General features: G+C 38.7%; 3 protein-coding genes across 3 annotated transcripts; 2 read left to right on the top strand and 1 right to left on the bottom strand.

Moving 5' to 3' along the window:
• Positions 1 to 84: 84 nt before the first annotated feature.
• LOC121507722 (dynactin subunit 6-like) lies at positions 85 to 4,177 on the bottom strand. Its single transcript, XM_041784039.1, has 7 exons — positions 4,023 to 4,177; positions 3,743 to 3,807; positions 3,506 to 3,611; positions 1,704 to 1,789; positions 1,546 to 1,593; positions 959 to 1,101; positions 85 to 420 (listed from the first exon to the last, which is right to left on the bottom strand). The coding sequence occupies exons 1-7, from the start codon at positions 4,130 to 4,132 to the stop codon at positions 328 to 330; spliced, it is 651 nt and encodes a 216-aa protein (XP_041639973.1). The 5' UTR covers positions 4,133 to 4,177; the 3' UTR covers positions 85 to 327.
• On the top strand, positions 4,150 to 5,493 carry eif1ad (eukaryotic translation initiation factor 1A domain containing). Its single transcript, XM_041784040.1, has one exon. The coding sequence runs from the start codon at positions 4,245 to 4,247 to the stop codon at positions 4,761 to 4,763; it is 519 nt and encodes a 172-aa protein (XP_041639974.1). The 5' UTR covers positions 4,150 to 4,244; the 3' UTR covers positions 4,764 to 5,493.
• Positions 5,494 to 8,088: 2,595 nt separating this feature from the next.
• hgsnat (heparan-alpha-glucosaminide N-acetyltransferase) lies at positions 8,089 to 21,549 on the top strand. Its single transcript, XM_041784426.1, has 18 exons — positions 8,089 to 8,266; positions 9,147 to 9,262; positions 9,365 to 9,501; positions 11,553 to 11,671; positions 11,771 to 11,840; positions 12,044 to 12,113; positions 12,425 to 12,528; positions 13,194 to 13,270; positions 13,406 to 13,436; positions 14,097 to 14,257; positions 14,396 to 14,511; positions 14,710 to 14,831; positions 15,251 to 15,377; positions 17,075 to 17,161; positions 17,266 to 17,343; positions 17,530 to 17,600; positions 18,879 to 18,991; positions 20,889 to 21,549. Exons 1-18 carry the CDS (start codon positions 8,095 to 8,097, stop codon positions 21,068 to 21,070), a joined length of 1,953 nt encoding a protein of 650 aa, XP_041640360.1. The 5' UTR covers positions 8,089 to 8,094; the 3' UTR covers positions 21,071 to 21,549.
• Positions 21,550 to 22,270: the final 721 nt, after the last annotated feature.

Here is a 22,270-nt window from a genome sequence, read left to right on the forward strand (position 1 = left end):
ATAAACTTTTTCCACAGTATTCTCATTTAAGACTTGCACCTTTACAACATAACCTCTGTAGCAAAAAAAAAAAAAACATTCTGAGAGTTTTTTGGTATTATTTAATTAATAATAGAAAACAGCATATCAGCAGAGTAAGAAATAGATGTTATGCCCAGCCAGCTGTTGACGTTAGAGTAGAAAAAATCAGCAAATAAGAAGAACTAAAGATGCTAGCTGCTAGGTAAATATTATATAATAACAATATACATTCATGTCTTTTTTCAGCAAGATCAGTTTAAAACAAGTCTGCAAAACATTTACAATTCTACTTAAAAGTGATAAGGCCTAGCTAGCATTGTGGCCTGTTTTGACAGTCTTCTTCAGATGATGGTAGTTTGGCAGAATCTTCATCAGAAAGTCGAGCTGAAGAGTCTGAGGCTGTGAAGATGACATGAAACAAACATGTCAATAGGCTGAGAAAACGTGGTGTTTTTACTGCTTCAAACTCAGACACGGGGCATGTTTGAAAATCCTGAATTACCAGACTCACAAAAAAGGATGCTTCAAGACAACAGTTTCTGTGTTGCTCTCTGATAAAATAACTAATTACACAGTGTTTCAATGATCTTGATTGAGAAAGAGAATAGGTCTTTGTTTTTCTGTTTAACTTTGGAATGATCTTAGATGGAAATTTACCAGCAAAAGTACATGTTTAACTGTTTTGTTTACCAGAATGAAAATAATGTTGCAAGTCAGTGGTAATAGATGAGAGTGATTAAATGTACATTTATTGTTAAGATAGTTACCATACACAAGAGGTGGTCAACCAACCGTAAAAATGTACATTTAATATGTAGGCTTCTAAAACAATAAGCAAAATAAGCACAACGTACTGTATTAGGATTGAAATTTCTACGTTTCCCTCATGCCTGCCTGATGAACCTATTAGCATCCAGTGTAACCTGCACATCCATACCTGCGGTCTCTCTGTCTGAACCCGCCTCATACATCCAGAGCCGTAGATAACCGTGTTCTCAGGTATGACCTCGCAGGTGTTCACCTGACAGAAGGCTCCAATGATGCAGCCACTGGTAAGGATTACATTCCTTCCCACGTCAGCTTCACAACAAAACGGAAATAGTCAGTTACTCTCTTTGTTAGTCTTGAATGCTGCAACCATGTTTGTAGATAGAGCTGTCCCTTTTTGAGACTTAGTGAGACCATGTGTCTTGAAACTTAACAGTCTCTTATCTCAATGATAGTACTGAAAAGAACATTGCAGTTAAACACTTGCGCAAATACACTGGGACGTTGCCAATGCATTTGTGCAATTTAGACAGTATGCAGGTGTTTCCTTGCAATCTATTATAAACATAAACAACAAATGATCCAATACAGGACGTCCAGGACTTACATTCTTTGTTTCCTTGGCATGGAAACAGTCATGTTCTGTTTAAATTTTCACTAATATTGTGAGAAATTTCTGATATTATGGCAACACTTTGCATGAGTTTTTTTCAGAATGAGAGCACAATGACGGCTAAACTGATTTTAACAGCCTACCTTTAGATTCAATCACGTTGTTGTCCCCAATCTTCATGGCTTGGGATACTGTGGTTGCAGCTCAGGGAAAAAAATCTTTTTTAACTTGAAATTTAAGAAATGCTTAGTACATTAAGATGCTTGCCTTTTAGAGTAAAAAAGGTAAGTTAAAAGGATACCACACCCAACTTCAAACACATTGTTCATGCCAATGGTCATTGTCTTTGGTTCCACTTCTGACTCTGGTGTGATGTTCTCTGGATAACTATGGAGAAGACCAGGAAAGGTCAGAGTCAAAACGTATGAAAATATCGCAAATCTACTACGTGTGATGTAAAGGTGCATCTCGGAAAATTAGAATATCATGAAAAAGATATTTTTATTGCTTTTTTAATTCAAAAAGTTACACTTCCATATATTTGAGATGCATCTCATACAAACTCAAATATTTCAAGACCTTTTTTGTTTAAATCTTGATGATTGTGGCATACAGTTCACAAAACTCTACTCTCTCAAAATATTATTGTGGAAAGGTCCAATTTTTTGTCAGTTATTTCTCTCATTTTGGTTCAATACACACATAAAAAAATTCATGGGGAAAACTTCTGACATGACATTTCTCTAGAAGACTTCACAGGACAATTCTGGTGTGGCGTGGCCAAACTGGTAATGGAAGAGCAAATCAGCACAGCTTGGTTTGGCTCGGCACGGTCAAAAGTCACAATGGAAGAGCCCCAAGTAACTGACACCCTCCATGAGGAGCATAAGCCACAGAAGGTCTTTGCTGAAAGGGCAGGCTATTCTCATGCTGTAACAAAGCATATTAATACAGACTGACTGGAAGAATAAGGGCTGTAAGAAAAGGTGCATTGATAAACGCAGCCTTCAGAAGATTACCAAGCACAGCAGATTCAAGAACTCAGGGGAGCTTCACGAGGAGTGGACTGAGGCTAGAGTCAGTGGATCAAGAGCCTCCACACACAGACATGTCCAGGAAATGGGCTACATCTTCATGTTCCTGATGCCAAGCCACTCTTGAACCCCATTATTCAACATTATATGACAACATTATAATTGCCTCATCTGAACTAAGGTGGGAAAGAACTGGACTGTCACTCAGTGGTCCAAAGTTCTGTTTTCAGCTAAAAGTAAATTTTGAATTTAATTTGGAAACCAAGGTCTCAGAGTTTGGAGGAAGATCAGAGAGACATGGAATCCAATGCGCTTAAGCTCCAGTATTTTCAGTTTCCACAGTCAGTGATGGTTCGGGGTGCCATGTCATCTGCTGTTGTTGGTCCACTAGACTTTATCAAGTCCAGAGTCAACGCTGTCAACAATCTACCAGAAGACTGCAGAGCACATCATGCTTCAGTGTGCTGAGAAGCTTTATGAAGATACTGATTTCCTTTTCCAGAGGGACTTGGCGCCTGCCCACAGTGAAGCCAAAATTACCAGAAACTAGTTTGCTGTCCATGGTATTATTGTGTTTGACTGGCCAGCCAATTGGCATGAGAGACACCAGACTCAATAATACAGATGGGCTGAAGGCTGCTATTAGAGCAACCTGGGCTTCATAACACCCCAGCAGTGCCCTGGACTGATTGGCTCCATGCCACGTCACTTTGATGGAATAATTTGTGCAAAAGGACCCAAACCAAGTGCTGAGTGCTCAAATAAACATAATTTTCCAGAGGCTCAGTATTTCTGTATCATAAATCCTTTTTTGTTTTGTATTTTGTGGTATTCTACTATTTTGAGATAATTAATATTAGCTCTTTGTGAGCTGTAAGCATCAAGATTCAAACAAAAAAATCATCAATCATCTAACTTTGTATGAGATGAATCTAGAATATAAACAAGTTTCACTATTTAAATTAAATCACAGCAAAGGCGCCTTTTTTTTCATTAAATTCTTATTTTCTTTCAGATGCAACTGTAAAGTCTTTGAATCTTTATAAATATGCTAGGAAAAGTGAGTCACCTATTGATAATAAGAGCTTGCTCCTCGATCAAATTGCCTTCTCCAATCACAATAGGTCCTGCCTCTGCGATGATACGGGCTTTTGGGTGGACAACTGTTCTGGGGCCTAAAGAAACACATGATTTAAAAGGTAAAGTTTTCGTTTCGAAACAAAAAAGTCTATATTAGATTAATATGCGAAAATGTTGACATGTTAGCCGTCACCATTTGCAAAAGACCCAAAAGAAAGCATCTTACCTATGGTGACATCGCCTCTTATTTCACTTTCCACACAAACAACAGCTCCAGCGGCTATTTTGACGCTGCAAAAAAAAAAGTAGAATAAAAAGCAGATAAAATCAGTGGTTAAAGGGTGAAACATTAGCTAACGTTTTCTGCTAGCTTATTCGCTTATCTGTCAAAGCGAATGTTGAGTATCTTCTGGCAACTTTGTAACGTCAACTCAGTCAAAGTTTTGTTTATAATTCACTTTTAGCTTGAGGGTTAAACTTTATCAGTAAGTTTACAACAATATTACCTTTTCTGGACGTTTTGTTTATCTGCCATTGTGATGGATGAAAGAGTGAGGCGTAGTTGGTTCGATCGGTATTCGATTAGGACACCCTTGCCTAAGCAGCGCATGCGCATGCGTCAATAGTGATTTAAACACGTCACTGTCCGGAAGGCGAGAAGAAAACATGTGAAATCAACTTCATCGTGTGGCGTGGTCGGAGAAAAAACCTGAAGCTTACCAGCAAAAATGTCACAAGCTACAAAACGCAAACACGTCGTCAGAGAAGTTCTTGGAAACTTCGTTACTCCCACAGAATCCCAGCAAATAGTGAAGATTACCGGCAGCCGCGGTAATAACCTCCATGAAACTGTGACGGCGCAGGGGGAGTCCTTCCTGGTCAGCATGCCAACCAAATACCGCAAGAACATCTGGATCAAGAGAGGGGACTATGTGATTGTGGATCCCATTGAGGAGGGGGAGAAGGTAAAAGCAGAGATCAGTTTCATTCTCTCCAAAGATCACATCCTCTACCTGCAGCAGCAGCAGCTCTGGCCAGAGGGGTTCACAGAGGAGCCATCAGGGAAGGATGGGACAAAGGAAGAGCGGACTGGACAGGAAGAAGAAGCTAGCAACTCTGAAGATGAGAGTGATCTTTTTGTGAACACCAACCGCTGTAACTACCAGTACAGCGAAAGTGAGGATGAGGACAGTCAAGAAGAAGAAGAAGAAGATGAGGAGGAGGAAAAGACTGCTGCTGGTTCTTAGTGCCAGAAGAATGGCAGTGACAGACAATCTAGATTTAAAGTGTAACACTCATGAGCTGATGTAAAACTGATTATCTTAGCTACAAGTTTTGCTAGAGCTTTCTGTTTCCTTCTCATCCTCCGTGCATCTTGGAAGTTAGTGAAGCTGTAGCAGATATACCTGCCTCAGCTTGTGGAGGGAATTTGAACAGTTTTCACACCATACTGTTTTTCTGAAGGATGCAGTTGCAACTAGCTGGATCCCATACCTATTTTGGACATTTTGTAATTTGTCAAAACTATCTGCCATGAAAATTTGATCTGATTAAGGTTTGCATTATCATGAACTCTTTTCACTTCAAATTGTTTTCGTGTTTGTCAAAACGTGTGCTTAAAAACCTGCTGTGATTCACTTAACCAAAATTACTAAAATTAAAGGATGTTGTTTTCCATAATTTTCTAAAAAAATGTCACCTCTGGAAAATTTTGTGCAAAAGTAATACAAGCATGTACATGGAAATACATTTTGCAACAACTGCTAAAGATACAGGGCGAGAAGGGAGCCGTACTCTTACTGCTAGTGCAAACAGCTCTATTAAAACTTGGATTTTAGAACAGCGCTGAGCCTGTCATTTTTTGTTTTTCTCAATTAAGCCCTTAATGTTGCAAAATAGATTTGTAAAATAAAAAGCGGTGAAAAAGAAACCTTGAATATGAGTGATATATTTGAAGTTTTTTTTTAAAATAAATGATAAAATACAAGGGTTACAATGTGCATCCGTTTATTAACAATGATGAGCATTTGAAACATGGTAAAATGTGTTGCGCTCTCATATTATAACTGACACAGTCCTTTTTCCTGGACATGGCTCTTGATCCACTGACTCTAGCCCCAGTTCACTCCTTGTGAAGTTTGCCTGAGTTTTTGAATCTGCTTTGTGTGACAGTTCTCTGAAGGCTGAGCTCATCCCTGTTTCTTGTACACCCTTTCTTACTACACATTTCTCTTCCAGTCAACTTTCATTGAAAATGCTAACAACAGCCTGCCCTTTCAGCAGTGACTTGTGGCTTACTCTCCTTGTGAAGGGTGTTAGTGATTGTCTTCTGGACAAGCTTCAAGTCAGCAGTCTTCCCATGGTTGCAATTGTGTGTACTGGACCAGAGTGAGAGAATGAGGGCTCCAGGAACCTTTGCAAATGGACTCTGCCATATTATACCAAGATAGTACATTTTAGATTTTTGTGAGTTGTAAGCCGTAGTCATCACTATAAAAACAAAAAGTCTTGAAATACTGTAGTTAAGTTTGTATGAGATAAATCTAGAACATATGGAGATTTAACTTTTTTAAGTAAATCACAGGAAATATGCCTTTTACATGATATTCTAATCTATTGAGATGCACCTTTATATCACTGTGGACTCCATTTCCTGTCAACCTATGCATTAATTATTAACTATACCTGCATATTAATGACCCATTAGAGCTTAAAAGAGCTAAAACTTTGTGTAACACCCTGAAAATGTAGTTGTTTTGTAATAATCTTTGCATTGATTAATGCTATAGAATCATCATGATCAGACTTTAGGTTTTTATGGATATTATGGAGTGTCTAAATATAGCTTTTCCAAATTGATTAGGGATGCACACTATTATCGACAAGATGTCAGTAGCTTGCTGGCAGATATGGCCTTAAAATATCAACTAGCAGTATTGGCTGATACAGAAATCTTTCTAATATTTACAAGCTATATCAGCTTTAAATATCTGACTAATTCAGCTGCAAATAGCAGCTATTTATACAAGTAAGTTTGTGGAGGACCAACAGACCTACAACAGCTGACGTCTCCTTTGTTCATCTTCATGAACTCTAAAGTGTTTATTAAGGACTAAAGTGTGTTTCTGGTATTAACTCCGAACTTAAAAATGTGTATTGAAGACATACATTTTAGTCCTGAACTTTATAAATATAGGTGTAGTGTCAGCTAAAACAAATATATAGGCCTTAACATCGGCATATCCAATATTGTCCAGGACTAGAAAATCTAAATCTTTTATTTTTCACTATGAAACATATTCACTGTAGAGAATGGAGAAATAGAAAGCCCCATTTTGATTGTTTCATGAATGAAATTAAACTTTATTTGTGTCAAAAACATGAACTTTTGCAGGATGTTCTGACTTGTCAACATTTATGTTTTGAATTTCAGACCCTTGTTTACTTGATCATTTGCCTTGGTCTAGTCTTTCTCTAACTTAGTGTGTCTGATGCATAATATTGAGATATATGCTTACATTTCTAAAAATTCTATCATATGTTGTATGCGAAAGTTGGTTGGTCTTTGTTAAAGAGAATGGAACACTGGTATATTTTATCTTTATCAGAATAAATTTCTGTACAATTTTACACAAATTACTCCTTTATCTCTGTTCTCTACTGATTCCAAAAACTGTTGGCGACAGTAAACTCCTTTCTCATGGGTTCATCAGGTATGAGATTCCTTGAACTCACTCTGTTTTTGTAAAAGAGCTTTTCATTTTTTTGCTTCATCCTCTCGTTCTGAACTACAGGGTCATCTTACGCTTAAGCCTTGCATTTGACCAGTGTATGCACATGTTTTTCTACTAAAAGCTGCAGACATGTTGACTAATGTAACCTTTGTTGCTATGTACTATCATTTAGTCACATGTGAAATTTCTCATGCTGCTGTCTTGGCCAGGACTCCCTTGTAAGAGAGATTTTTGTATCTCAAAGGGAATAAATAATAATAACACATTTTATTTATAAAGCGCTTTTCATGAAAACTCAAAGACACTGTACAATGCAGAAAAAGAGTAAATTTCATGAAGAGCATCATTAAAAGCAGGCAAAGTCAACACAAATGACAAAAAAAATGACAAAACAAGATCATAATCACAAATTAAAAGCCTGTATAAGGAGGTGTGTTTTGAGAAGTGATTTAAATGTGGGTAGGTCTTTGTAGTTTTGAATATGAGTTGGCATTGAGTTTCAAAGGGAAGGGGTGGCTATGGAGAAGGCTCTGCCTCCCCCCTCCAGGTTAGGTGCTTGGTTCTTGAAGGGGGAGAATGGAGGTTGGCATACTCATGGTTAAATAAAGGTAAAAAAAAAAAAAAAGTACTAAATAAATAAATGTTATATCAAACCCCTTTGCAAAAATGGATACCTGTCACAATGTCTTCAGGAACGGACACTTTTTGAGCCCCATAGCATTGATTTACAGCCATCAATGATCTCCTCAAGTAGGCAAACAGTTGTTGGCGTTATTCTGTACTTTGACCCTTGCCGCTTCCCCTACAATGTCAAAACAGGAAACCGTCGGAAGCGGCATCTGCTATGGCAAAAGGGAAGCTAAAGGGGGGCTCAGTAGACGCATCTTCACTCGCAGGGGTGAATGAAAGGCAAAAAGATATGAAACAACGAGAAAACAATGATTTGCTTTCCCTTTCTGCCATCGCTCTGGTTGTTTCCCTTTTCGTGGTACCGCTGACAGCTGACAGATCTACCTGTAAGTCTGAGGACTGTTGACATAAGTGACAGGAAAAGCTTCGTAGCTTGGCTAGCTTTAGCATCACCAAACGTCCAGCACAGTTATACACCGCCTTCACTTTTCATGAAATTGATTCAGTTCACAGCAACGAATGTGGCATTTATCAACATGTTGAAAACTTTCGTACACATAGATATGTGATACTTTAAGGTAATCGGGTGTTAGCTTGAGGCTAACTCCACCAGCAGGGAGACACAGCTGACAGTCAGAGAAGGAGCTCCAGTCGTTTGAACCTCCCTCCTGTGAGCTGTATACGGATTAATTTTGCATGTGACCATGGGTCTCTGCAGCCATAACTTCAGCCCTCTCACATGCTTTCTTTTCAAGACACCACGTTAGCTCACTAGCTGCAGCTTGAAGTTATATTACGCTTCTTATATAAACTGGGTTAACTACGGCTACCTCACATACGGCATGGAGGAGTGTAGTTGCCTGTAACTTTAGCGAGGTTTACGATTAAGGTAAGCTACAAGAAACAAGCTGGTGGCACAGCTGTAGCCTTCTTAAAATTGCACTAAATCTATAAAGTGTATTTTTTATCTTTTCTGAATTGTACGAGATCGTTCTCAACATAATAGCTATAATGGATACATGGGATAGACCTACTTATTTTATGTGAACAGGGATCTAACAAGAGCGTGGCAAACGTAGTAGTAAATGTGTTTGACTGTGTGAACAATGTTCATGATTTTTGAGTAATCTGAGGCTTCATACTTGGGTGTGGTCAGCTGCTCTGAAGTAATTAGTATCTTCTCCGCATGTTGTCATCTAAAGTGTAACAAACCGATTCGCTGCTGGGTTAAATATATTCTATTATGTGTGCTGCTACATCCTCCAGCTGGCGTCCCTCGTCAGAAGCACATAGTCCTGAGGATGGATGAGGCACTTCTGACAGTCAACAATGAGTTGAACACTGAGGTGTTGGTTTCTTGGGTGTCGGAGCGCTGCTACCAGGTACAGACAGATAAGAGTCTCCTGGGATTGATCATACGGCTGTATGCGTTAAGGATGATGGTAATCTAATGTGGACCATTGTTTGTTTTTTTTTTGTACTAGTGTTTGTTCCAGCCGCTAGGGGTGGTTCCTGCAGGGTCCATTCCTGGTCAACCCAGTTCAATGGACTTCATTGTGGGCACACAGCATCAAATTACACTACAGCTCAACAGCACTTCTGACAAAACGCAGCTCTGCAAGTGAGTTAAAGAATTTTGATCTACATACTCTATAACTGCAAATATGTAAGACTGATAGGTGTCATGATGGGGTTGTTATCTCAAAACCAAGTCTTTAATTGTAAACCAAAGATAATCTGCTAATAGGACTTGCACTTTAGGAAACTAGTAAGACGTGTAATTGGGTTTTGACCTTTGAAAAATGTTTTCCTTGGATCAAAAATCCTTATGATAAAGTTATGGCGTGTTATCCTACATGTTTGTAGAACCCTTTTGACATGATAAACAGCTTTGGGTAACAAGCGTTAACTGAACACTTGAAAGTCTTCAAACACTCTTCACAGTTCGACTTCACAGCTGAGTTGCTGCTGGATCTTTAAATAGTTTTCATGGACAAGCCATCCAGAATGTTTGGAAGAGAATATTTTACAAAAAACATTAAAAAAACTGCCTGCTTAAATTAAAAATTTGGACTTAATTCATCATGTATATGTTTATATACAACAGAGTTTCATGATATGTCTTTTTAAACTGGGCATGAGATGCAGTCTTGTAGGTTGTCATTAGAAAATGTAGAATGATAATGTGCATAGATCTGTTCATAGGGCTGGGCGATATGGCCTAAAATTGATATCCCAATATAGTTTTGCTATATCCCTATACACGATATATCGCGATATTTTGAAATGGCCTCTCAGCAGCTGTATTTAATTTGGCCTCAAATGATACTAGTTTGGTGATAAAAATAGACTGTTCTATTAGATTTTTAATAAAATTGTTTGCAGAAAGTAAAAATCAATTATGGCAGTTTTATTTTGAAAAGTACTTCATTCAATCTTTTACTAATGAATAAAAAATTCATAAACCATGAAATACTCGGTCTTTTACAGTGTGTGGAAAGTCCTGAAATGTTTTCTATGTTATGTTTACTATTGCTGATTATAAAATGATTATTTCCCTCATTAAGGGTGAAGCAAACCTACACAAAACTCACCAATCCTGCATGCAGTAAATGGCCAAAGTCCTGCCGTCTAGTCCACCATTTAGGCTCACAGCTGTGATTACGTATATTAGTCCGCTATCTGTGCTGATGAACGCTGGACCAATGTCTGACAAGTTCATAACATCAGAGCATCTTTAGACCGTATTCAAGAAGCTCTCCTGTGTGATGGGGGGGGGGGGGCTTGTCTGGAGGCGGGAACAGTTTAACTACTCGTTGTCAGTGTTTTGCACTGTAAGGCTGAGATAAGTCTCCGTAGTTGTGGAGAAGTGGATCACATTTGTCCACTGCTGGGCCATCTTCTCTCTGACATGTACAACTCTGGTAGGGAGTTTTCGGCAAAATGCTCGCACCCAGGCAATCATGTTTTCTGGGTTGAGTGTCTTTATGAGGTCTTTTAAATCCTGGCTTTTCAAAATCACTGGGCTCATGTCTTTAGCAGTGTGTTGTGTAACTGCCGCCGTTAGTCATTTCAAAGTCATCTTGCAACGTATTTTTATGATTACCACATGAGTTCGACCTCTTCCTTTTCAAAGTTAAACGACTGCTCAACGCTGCAGATCCAGCGCTGTTTCTCGTTGTCTGTCTCAAAAGTGAACTCCCCGCTAACTTGCCACGCTGCTCTGTTTACCTTCCTCTCCCTTGCTTCTCGCCGCTGATGCGCATGTGCAGAGGAGTTTTATGGATGGGTGGAGGAGAGAGAGTGAGCTCTCTGCTGTGAGAGATGTGTTCAGGGACAGTGGGAGAAGCGAAACTCCAGCAAGAAATGCACGCTGACGGCTCAAAACTTCCACATAATTTATACTCGGATATTCACAATATAGTCATTTTATATATCGTTCGTGGCAAAAGCGGGGATACATCAATTATACTCGATATATTGCCCAGCCCTACCTGCTCAGGTCCTATGCCTACTCAGCGATGGCTGGGATCAGCCCTGCCAGCCCACAATGCTGAGAGGTGCAGGAAAAAGAATGGATGGATTATAAACATATGCCAGAACCATAAAACAACTATGAATAATCTATATGTTTGGCTGGATTTTATACTAATCAAGTCTGATTGGTGACAGGGTTCCATTCCACTTTGGTGAACATGGGAACTACTCGCTGTGGGTGAAAAATCTGAACAACTCTGCGGTGGCCAGCTGCTCTGTAGTGACCGATGCAGAGGCCATCAACAGCTACATGCGTAAGTGTCACTTAGAATTATTTATTTATGAGCTTGTATAAAGTTCAAGATGTAATGGATAGTGCTACATTTAAGTAATACCACACTCTGTCCTCACAGCCATTTTGATAGCTTTTGTCATCTTTGCTGGACTTGCATTGATGTCTGCTATTGCAAGAACGATATATGGGTAAGGACTTTGATGCTTTTGTGCTTTTGTTTCTTTACACATTTTGTGAACATGACTCATTTCTGTTATTACTTACTGAATAACTTATAATTTTGGATAGAAAATATCTGTTCTAATATTGGGGTACTGCTGTATCTTCAGTGTGAATTACAGTTCTTCTACTGGTTGACTGCTGCTTCTTTTTGTTTTTTCTTTTTTAACAGGCTTGAAGTAGTCAGGGGACTTCTCTTTCGAATTGGAGGCTCAATGGAAACCGAGAGGCTCATTAACTCTGTGAGTTTTACACTCTCAATCACAAACATTAAGTCACCATTTAGGGGGGCTGTCATGATACCAGAACTTTGAACTCAGATATATTAGTTATTCTAGCAATACCTGTACCATTCATCATCATCATTTAAACTAAAAGAGTTTTATTGCTTTAAAAACACAGTATCAAAAAGAATCTAAGTATAAATAATGTTGGCAACCTTTCACAACCCTCTGTGTAATTCAACAACTTTGTGTACTGGCCAGTTATTGTATGTAATATAAATTTTTTTTTTTTTTTTTTTTTTTTTTTTTTTTTTTTTTTTTACTTTTAGGAATTAGGCTCCCCTGGCAGGATAGTACCACCAGTTACTGATAACATCCTCCCTCCACCGCCCAGCCCCAGCAAGAGGCTGCGGTCTCTGGATACATTCAGAGGGTAAGCACCCCCACCACCCCATATCTCAGCTTGATTAGAAGGGTTATTAACTCATAACTAGTCATTTTCATATTTTTCACAGTTAGTATGGTCTCTATTCTCCTCTGATGAGGTTCCCTGTAGTTTTATCAAAACAAAACCGTCTCAAGGAATTTAAAATTAACAGAGAAATGTGATACTTATTTATACTTCTTGGTCACAAGCTGTTACTGAACTCAGTTTTTTTTCAGCCAGATTAAGGGATTGAAGTGCAGCAGCAGCAGTTTCCTCTGTGTATTTGTCTTTGTATCTCAAACATTCACCCAAAAAAGAGGGAAAAGAGAGAAAAAGGAAGTGAAAAAAGAGTTCTTAGGCTGATCTGTCTTCATATGCTATCATGTGGTTGTTTCATAGTGTGATATTTTGGCTGCAAACTCTTGACTGGCTCCTGATTAATGATCCCTGTACTAACAGCATTAGCACAGTTCTAGTCCTTTGAGTTGTAGTTCCTGTTCAAAAAGCATTTTTCCCTTAAGTGAGTCATTTACCATTATATCGGTTCTTTTCTACATTTTAAGCTTTATTTTAAATAAGTACAACCATGTGATGTCGCTTGCTTAGGATAAACTCTTGCCTACAGCGCTGAATGCCTTTGAGTAATTATGTATTTTCTCGTTTCCTTTTAGTATCTCTTTAGTCATCATGGTGTTTGTGAACTATGGAGGGGGACGATACTGGTTTTTCAGACATGAAAGCTGGAATGGTAAGCCCAACTAACCTTTAAGAGTTATTATACATGTAACATATACTTCATTTAAATATTTTTAATACCTACTTTGCTGTTTGACTTATGTCATAGTTGAATTTAAACCTGTAATTCCTGTTTTTGTCCATACAGGGCTAACTGTTGCAGATCTTGTATTTCCTTGGTGAGTTCAAAATGAAATTTCCACTACTGCAGATTAGACAGACCCATGCTTGCTGGATTCTCCTCTCATGTATAAACTATCTCACAATGCTAGGCTTGTTATTGGATTATATTTATCAAAAAATAGTTTTATGCCTTGGCTTTTTTTTGTATCCACCCCCTGAATCATGCTTTTCAAACCCTTTTCTCTGAGCTGTTGGAGTGTTTTGTTTTTTTTGTCTTCATGGTGTAATGGCAGCCAGGAATACTGATTAACAAATGACTGCACTCAGGTTATCCCAATTTCACTAATTGTGAGACTGCTTGCACCATTTGGCTGGTCCTTTTCTGAATTAAGTCAGTTATTTTAAATGGGGTGAATATTTATGAACTTACTTTACAGTGCATTTATTTTTTTAAATCCAAGGAGGTGAATACTTTTTATATCCACTGTATTTCAGTAAATATGAGCGAAAACATGTCTACAAACACAAATTCTTAGCCTAACAATAAAAGTTTGAATTTTCTATATAATGGTTAGGTAAGCTCTTAACTTTCTATACCTCTAAAGAGAACATAAAGCTGAACACATCAAAAATCATCTCAATCACTGCTCTTTTTTGTCTGTGTCATGTTATTCCACAGGTTTAAATAATTTCTGTCACTTTCCTTCTTCTGCTAGGTTTGTTTTCATAATGGGGACCTCGATTGCCCTGTCAATTAACTCCCAGCTCCGTTCAGGCTCCACCCGTTGCTCACTGCTGAGGAAGGTTTTGTGGAGGAGCCTCCAGCTCTTCATCATCGGTGTCATCATCATCAACCCAAACTACTGCCAAGGACCATGTGAGCATGAACACATTTCTTTATGTTGACAGCAAGGTTGTGTCTCATTGTTCCTAAAAGCCATACCAAATCTTAGAGTTGACATTTTTTTCCTGTCTGTTTCTACCTCTATGTCTGCTCACCTCCATCCTCATCCAGTGTCTTGGAACAACCTGCGGATCCCAGGTGTGTTACAGCGTCTGGCCTGGTCATATCTAGTTGTAGCCTGCTTGGATTTGCTTGTGGCAAGAGGTCATCTCGACATCCTCACAACGGTCAGTCAATTGTATTAAAAATCCTCTGGCTTTATAATAACCGTTCAAATTTGACAAGATTTAAATGAATTTGCCTCGTCTGCTGTAGATACATAGAAAATTATTGACCTTACTTGTATATTTATTTCAATGTTTTTGTGCTAAATGTATTTCACTGGGGAAACATGGTGCCTGTCTGAGACGTGTATTTGTTCCTAGGATGCCTGTTGGTCCCCTGGTCTTGATATCCTGCTGTATTGGCCAGCCTGGCTGTGTGTGCTGCTCTTAGAAACTGTCTGGTTATGCCTCACCTTCCTCCTTCCAGTGCCAGACTGCCCAGTGTGAGTCACACAGGGCATTTTGTGGGTACTTTTTTTTTATCTATGAAAAAGGGAAGTGCCAAACAAACAAGAAAGATGTGTCCACTCATGAAAAAATATCTCCATATGCATTTTTAGTCTTATGTCTGTTTGTCAGCAACAGCAGTGTAATCTGATAGTCACACTAGGCTTCATAAAGCTTTGTCTCCAATAGTGTAAAAATACTGTTGAATGGGTTTTAACTCAAAGATGTTTGTGTTAAAATAGTTCTTTTCTACCAGTACTGCATTGGCATGTGTTTTAATAATTGGAATAGAACTAAAATTAAATTCAGAAAAGATTTAATTCCACAAAATTCTATTTCCCCCCCTTTTTTTTACTCTTAACCTCACTTAAATTTGTTCTCATTACACTGACCACTCCTCTGCTTTTGAAAACAGAGGCTACCTAGGCCCTGGAGGGATTGGGGACTTTGGCCTGTATGCTAACTGCACTGGTGGAGCGGCTGGCTACATTGACCGATGGCTATTTGGAGAAAACCACATCTACCAGACTCCCTCGTCACGGGTTAGTGAGTTGCAAAACAACCCAAACATACAGCATCAGTGGTTACATTTATTTAATAAAATGGGATGTTAGAGGTATAATATGCAGCATTTTAAGCATTAATGTAGCAGATATCAAATGTATCTTCAATAAAAAATTAGGGCTGTTATCATAAATGCGTTGTTTGTTGTGATTAAGGTCCATGGTAAGTGCATTCTTGTTGTTTTTAATCACATGCTTGATCATCCTTGTAGACACACTTTGGTTAAGTCAGTGCAACTTCTACCTGCAGCCACAGTGATGTAAAATATGGACTTCACTGCTCCCTAATGTCTCATTTCACTTTAAAAACTCACAAACAGCAACGTGTGTTATTAAACGTTTCCTCTTTACTACTCCCTTATTTCTCTTCTGTTGTCATTTTAATCAATAAGTTATTTTATTTGCAGTCAGGTTAATGTTATGATCTTCAATCTACCTGAAGTTCTTTATTTTCAAAATTAAAACAGAAATAGGTCTGTATCCAAACAGGAAGTCAGTTACACTTTGATTAAGACAGAAAAATCCAAAATGAATTAAAACAGTGTTAAATGCAAATATTGGAATTTTAAATCTCTCAAGAAAGGAAATGAACCATTAAGTATAGAAAATCTGAGATTAATGTCATTAGAAAAATTAGTTGTTTGAGAGTCTTAATGAACATTAAACTGACTAGTATCTCTCTTCATCTGATCCCTGCCTCTCGCCCTCTGAGGGATACTGAGGTATAATAGCGAAGTTTTGTCGTAAGAGTACAATTAAGGAGAACCAAGGGATTCTCTAAACCATAGAAAACACTTAGTCTGGTCTAAGAAACCTTTACATAAATAGAGAAATCAACTTTGGGTTGCGTATCTGAATGGACGTCAGTTCTACAAACAGCTAACCTGGCACGCCAGATGGATTTGTTTCACACATCCATCTGGAAAACCACTCATAGACAGTAATTGGGAAAGGGCAGAGCCTTTGAAAAAAAAACTCGGGAGGGTGATTGGATGAAAATTCTGTCTGTTGCATCTTTACAGGCCAATCAGAGCAACAAAACACGTGATGTAGCCGCTACCAAGCTGCGCCCTTACCGAAGGAGTAAACTTCATACAGATCTGCATAACATGAACCATGTCGACTGTAGACATGTCAATACACAACTTTTCTCAGTGCTGTTCTTTAATCTTCTTTTAACGAAGAAATGCCAAGTTCTGATAAAACTGGCACTTTAGCAGCATCCATGCTAATGACTTCCGCTATAATTGCACCGGCTTCTTGTTGGTGCTTGCTTACGTCACGATTCCGCCGTGCCAGAAAGCACTGCCCCTCAACGCTGATTGGTCCTGTCACTTTCTAACCGGGCCCAAATTGTTCAGATGGGAGCTTTGCAAAATAGATTTGCCATTGAGAAACACAGAAGCGGGCGTATCCATCTGTTTTGCAAGGTTAACAAACAGCTACTCTTGGTCACAATGTTGAGGTAGAAGAAGCAGTGCTGTTTGTTTTGGTCTGAGAGACCGGTACAAAAATGTAATAGCTACTGGACATCTACTCTAAAAACACATATTAAGCATAGGCCCAGATGGTTTCCCTCCATGAACCGCAACCATGCAAAATAGGTGATCTGAGGGTAAACAGTGTCCTAAGTCAAGTATGTTTACAAACCCTACATCTGTGTCTTTTTAATAAAGGTGATTTATGGAACTCATATGGCGTATGATCCAGAAGGTGTTCTTGGCAGCATCAACTCCATCCTCATGGCTTTTCTTGGATTACAGGTTTGTAATGTGTATTTTTATGGTTTGGTCCTTCTGCTGCCATCGACCTTATGTTTATTTTTCTTGTTGGAACAAAGTGAGTATTTTTTTTTAATCCTACCCAGGCAGGAAAAATAATCTTACACTACAGAGATGTCCACACAAGTATAATGTCAAGGTTTCTCATATGGGGTCTCATACTGGTAAGTGTTTTTTCCCATTAAACGCCAGATTAAAGTATCTGTGCAGATGTGTTTACTTGCTCTGTGTTACTTCTAGATCTTTAGTGAATAAGTCATTGTTGATGGGCTGGATCTCAGACTCAGTGTTCACTTCTACTTGATGACATGTGTGCTATCTTATGAGATAAAGTATCCAATAACTTACAGGGTGCGATATCAGCAGCACTGACCAGGTGTTCCACAGACCAGGGCTTCATTCCTGTCAACAAAAACCTCTGGTAAAGTTAATTTTTATGCATTTTAAATGGTTAAAATGTTTGTACAACAATTGATTTAGAATTTTTTATAAAGTTGCTACAAAAAATTGATAGATTAAAAGTTGGAACAAATAATCTTAGCCTTGTTTATGATGCGTACTGCTCTACATGATAGCTTTGTGTAAATTAAGAATCCAAATGCACAGTCCATAAAGTTCTGCCCCCAGGGGGCTCTAAACCTTAGCAATAACACAATATGATGAGTACAGACCAGCTGCTGCTTACTTTTTGTTTTGAATTGAGGAGTCTCTTCAATAAAAATTGCACATCACAAGGAGTATCTACTAAACAGAAAACCAACATTTTGTTTTTTGTTTATACCTTTCTGGTAATTAGGGAGAAATGCACTGAAAAAGGCATTACTATGTTGCACTGGAATCAGTCCCAGGGTCTCAAAATCATGTTTTTATTGAACAGTCTTCAGTTCAAACGTGAAGGGATGGGTGGAGGTGCTGGTCTTAACTCACTGAAAATGCAGAGTGTGTGTTACAAAAACCCCTTTTTGAGATCACTCTTTACCTAAACTCATACCTTTACATTTACCCATAAATCCCAGTGCAGGTGATCCTCAGCACAGTCAGCAGTGGTTAGCCACAACAAATAAAGTGCTTTAAAGGTCACACATTTTACCTTTTTAAGACAAGTTTATATTGTTCTCAGAGGTCCCCAAAACATCCCTGTGAAGTGTTTTGCTGAAAAAACACTTCAGTATTGGATTTTAGCCTGACTAAAAACCCCTCTGTTTTAGCCCTGCTCAGAACAAGCTGTTTTTGTGTCTGTGGCTTTAAATGTTAATGAGCTGCCCCTGACTACGCCCTATTCAGGAAATGGATGTGGCTAGCTGAGAGGATGATCAGGGGAAGAGGGTGGAACTTTTTTCCTAGCGGGGAGGCCAGACCCAACCTGGGGGGCGGTGCTAACTCCCCACATGACATCATGAGGGGAAATCTGAGAATGGGTTTGTTTCAACACACATTTTCTGAAAAGGCGAGAAAGATGGTGGGGGGGGGGGGCTGAATCTTTGGAGGATTGTGGACATGACAGGACAGGGGCACATATTTTTTGCTAGAAAAGCGTAAAAGTGTATTTTGCATAATATGTGACCTTTTAATCACAGATGTGGAGTAGTTGCAACCTGCAGAAAATCAATTAAAATCAATTAAAAAAATCCTCCACACAAACTTAGAATTTGCTATAGTCCTTAACAGTTTTGCATGTCTTTGATTGCTCTCCTTTTAGGTCTCTCTCCTATGTGACTACACTGGCTTGTTTTGCGTTTGTGCTGCTGGTACTCGTCTACTACACAGTAGATGTGAAAAAGTGGTGGTCTGGGGCACCATTTTACTACCCAGGTGAGCATTGTACTAAATTATTTATTTATTTAAATGTATTTGCCAGCAAAATATCATTAAGATAATGAATCTCATTTAAAAGATTGTTTTGACCAAAACAGGCACAGTTAGAACTTTAGAACCATGACAAATGAGACAATCATAACATTAACGCTGCCTACACTGAACTTTGTAACTTTAAAAGACAAATTCACCTCTTACTAATCTTTTTTCATAGACTGTGTATTAAGATGATCAATATAATTCCAATAAGCACACAAAATCTAGTTAAGATGAAGGTGTCGCCATGGCTGTGCCTTACGACTAATAAGAAATTCCCAAATAACTTTTGACCTAAGATCTCTCTTCTTGCTCTACACCAAAGATCACGTAGTTTGGATGAACGCCCTGGGACGATTTCGTTCAAATACGACCCCTAAAATATGCCTCGTTTTACCAAAAACTTTAAATTGGCTGCAAAAACCTGTTTGACTTACAATATGGGTCCAAGAGGCTTTTTTGTGCGTCCTGACATGACACATCTGCCCGCTCATGTTCGAAATCCTAGGTTAAACCTGCTGGGGGGGGGGGCTGAATTTTTGAAATGTTGTAGGGGGCGCCTTTTATCCAATAGGCCACGCCCACCTACAAAATGAATATCAATCATCTCAGAATGGCACTGGGAATTTTTATGCCAAGTTTCATTCCTCTTAAAGTGTCCTAAGAACTTGAAAATTCTTCTTCCTGTTGCATGGCCAACAAAAAATTGGCATGGCCATGCCTTTTGACATAGATCTTTGAGCTTCAATTATGTATAAGGTCAAAGATCTATGTCCTTGGAAACTGCCTGAGCAAATTTCAGCATGATTTGGCCAACCATGTTGGTATCGTAAAGCAAAATTCAGGTGTAGTGACTTTCTAATGCCAGAGGGTGGTGCTGCACAATTTTTCAAAATTTCAAATATGAATATGTTCTGGGTGTGACTGTTATCAAGCACATGAAATTTGTCTCAGATACAAGGATGTATGCCAGAGTTATGGCTGTTTAAAAATTGATGGCGAGACAAAAAAGCAACGTTTTTGTATATCGCCCTCTGACAAAAAGTCACAGATTTTTGTACAGACATAAATCCACTTTTTTTGCAATTCTTACTTTTCATGTTGGAGACCCAAAAACTATCAACATTTTCGCAAGACTGGATGCACCTGCCAAGTCCCTTGCGTTTTTGAATATGTTAAGGGCTTCAAAAGTCCAATGATGGAAAATTACACGTCTCAAACAAAAACAATTAGGTCCTCAAACCACTCGGTGCTTGGGCCCTAATAAATTTATGTCAAACCCAGATTATGATGTGAAGTTCTGATCATGCTGACTTTTGTCAAAGTTTTTTATAAATAAATAAATGCTAAAATAGACCAAATTTAAGTCCTGGTTGGCAGTGCTATCGGCTAATGAGTCTAAGTGCAGTGTGTCCTTTACCAGATTATCAGTTTAAAGTAGGAAAAAAGGGGAAGTGTAAGGAAAAATAACAATGCAGCCATAAAATTTACCAGAATTATGTCTGCTCTAAACTGACACAAGACTGTTCTGCTGTGGATGTACTGACCTGTGGGGTCTTTCACATTTATCAGTAAGGTAATTGTGTGATTCAGTAAGTAGAAGGATGTGGTGTCAGTTCAGTGATTCCACCAGCCTGCGTGTCTTTCAATATGTCGGTTCCTATCGTGGGGATCTATATCAGTATACTGTCAATAGTTATTTTTATTTTTAAAAAGTGTTTGCCTTCCATTACAGTATTTTGTTCTGGCCAAGTCATTTATTACAGACAGGTTTGATCTACCTTATTGACTAGTTCTTTAAATGGGTTTTTGGTGAATTAGTGTAAAAATCTCTAATCATTGGGACTTTTTCTTTCAGGTATGAACTCCATCCTTGTGTATGTGGGCCATGAAGTGTTTGAGGGGTACTTCCCCTTCCGGTGGCGCATGGTCAACAGCCAGTCCCACACTGAGCATCTTACTCAGAATCTCATAGCTACCTCCTGTTGGGTTCTCATCTCCTACATGCTTTACAGAAAGAGGATTTTCTGGAAAATATGAATGAAGAGACAATCCAATCAGAATACCAGCGGACATTTCTTTTTTTTCTTTTTTTAATTCAAAAATGCTGGAGTAAATATCTGAACATATTTGGAACCCAGGAAACAGGAGACCGATACTGTATGTTGTCTAAAAACTCTGAATGACCTCTGTGATTGAATAGGGGCTGCTTTCATACAGAAGCGCTTTTGGTTTATTTTTTTGTAGAAATTACTTTTTCAAAGATCATTAATGTATCAATGAATTTCCAAAGACTTAGATTGAGAGTGGTGTATCCTATATTTCCAAGTATAGTTTTAGATAAATAAAAGAATAATTTATGCTCCCTGAACACATGAAAATAGACACCTGTGTTTTAAAAGATTAAAGGTCACATATTATGCAAAACACACTTCTTCAGGATTTTCTAGCAAAAATATGTGCCCCTGGCCTGGCCAGTCCCCCCAAGAATCAGAAAAATCCATTCCCTCCCCCTCGTCTTTCTCCACTTTTCAGAAAATGTGTGCTGAAACAAGCTGTTCTCAGATTTTCCCCTCATGATGTCATGTCCCTGCTTTGAAAAAAATTTCTGCCCTCCTCTCCTGATCCTCCTTTCAGCTGGCAGCTGAGAGGAGGATAAGGAGAGCCACATCCATTTCCTGAGAGGGGTGGAGTCAGGGGCTGATTCAGACAGCTCATTAACATTTAAAGCCACAAACACATGAACAGCTTGTTCTGAGCAGGGCTGAAACAGAGTGGTTTTTAGACATGCTTAAATCCACTGGAGTGTTTTTTTCAGCAACACACTTCACAGGAATGTTTTAAGGACCTCTGAGACCATTATAAACTTGTCTTAAAGGGGTAAAATGTGACCTTTAATTTGTCACCACCCATATATTCATGTTCATTTACTTTAAAAATTAATCCACTCTAAGGCACAATCTCACATGGATCTTCCCTTCTCCTTCACTGCCATCCAAATGACATCTGACATTTCCCATCCAATCTCTGCCCAGCTGTAGCTGTCTGTTCCTATGCCCTGGCAAGCTGACATGTTTTATATGTTTATGATTCCCAACCAGCTTGCACATCTTTCTTCAAAGAGTTCCAACTTGTTTCAAAATGTTATTTTTGTCTTGTGCTGGTCTGGCTTGAACTGTCTGCTAGACTACTCAGTATTTTGCCCGCTGTTTACGGTGGTATTGCAACATGTTGTCTGCA

This window comes from Cheilinus undulatus, linkage group 4 (genome assembly GCF_018320785.1).
Source record: "Cheilinus undulatus linkage group 4, ASM1832078v1, whole genome shotgun sequence".
Classification (NCBI taxonomy): domain Eukaryota; kingdom Metazoa; phylum Chordata; class Actinopteri; order Labriformes; family Labridae; genus Cheilinus; species Cheilinus undulatus.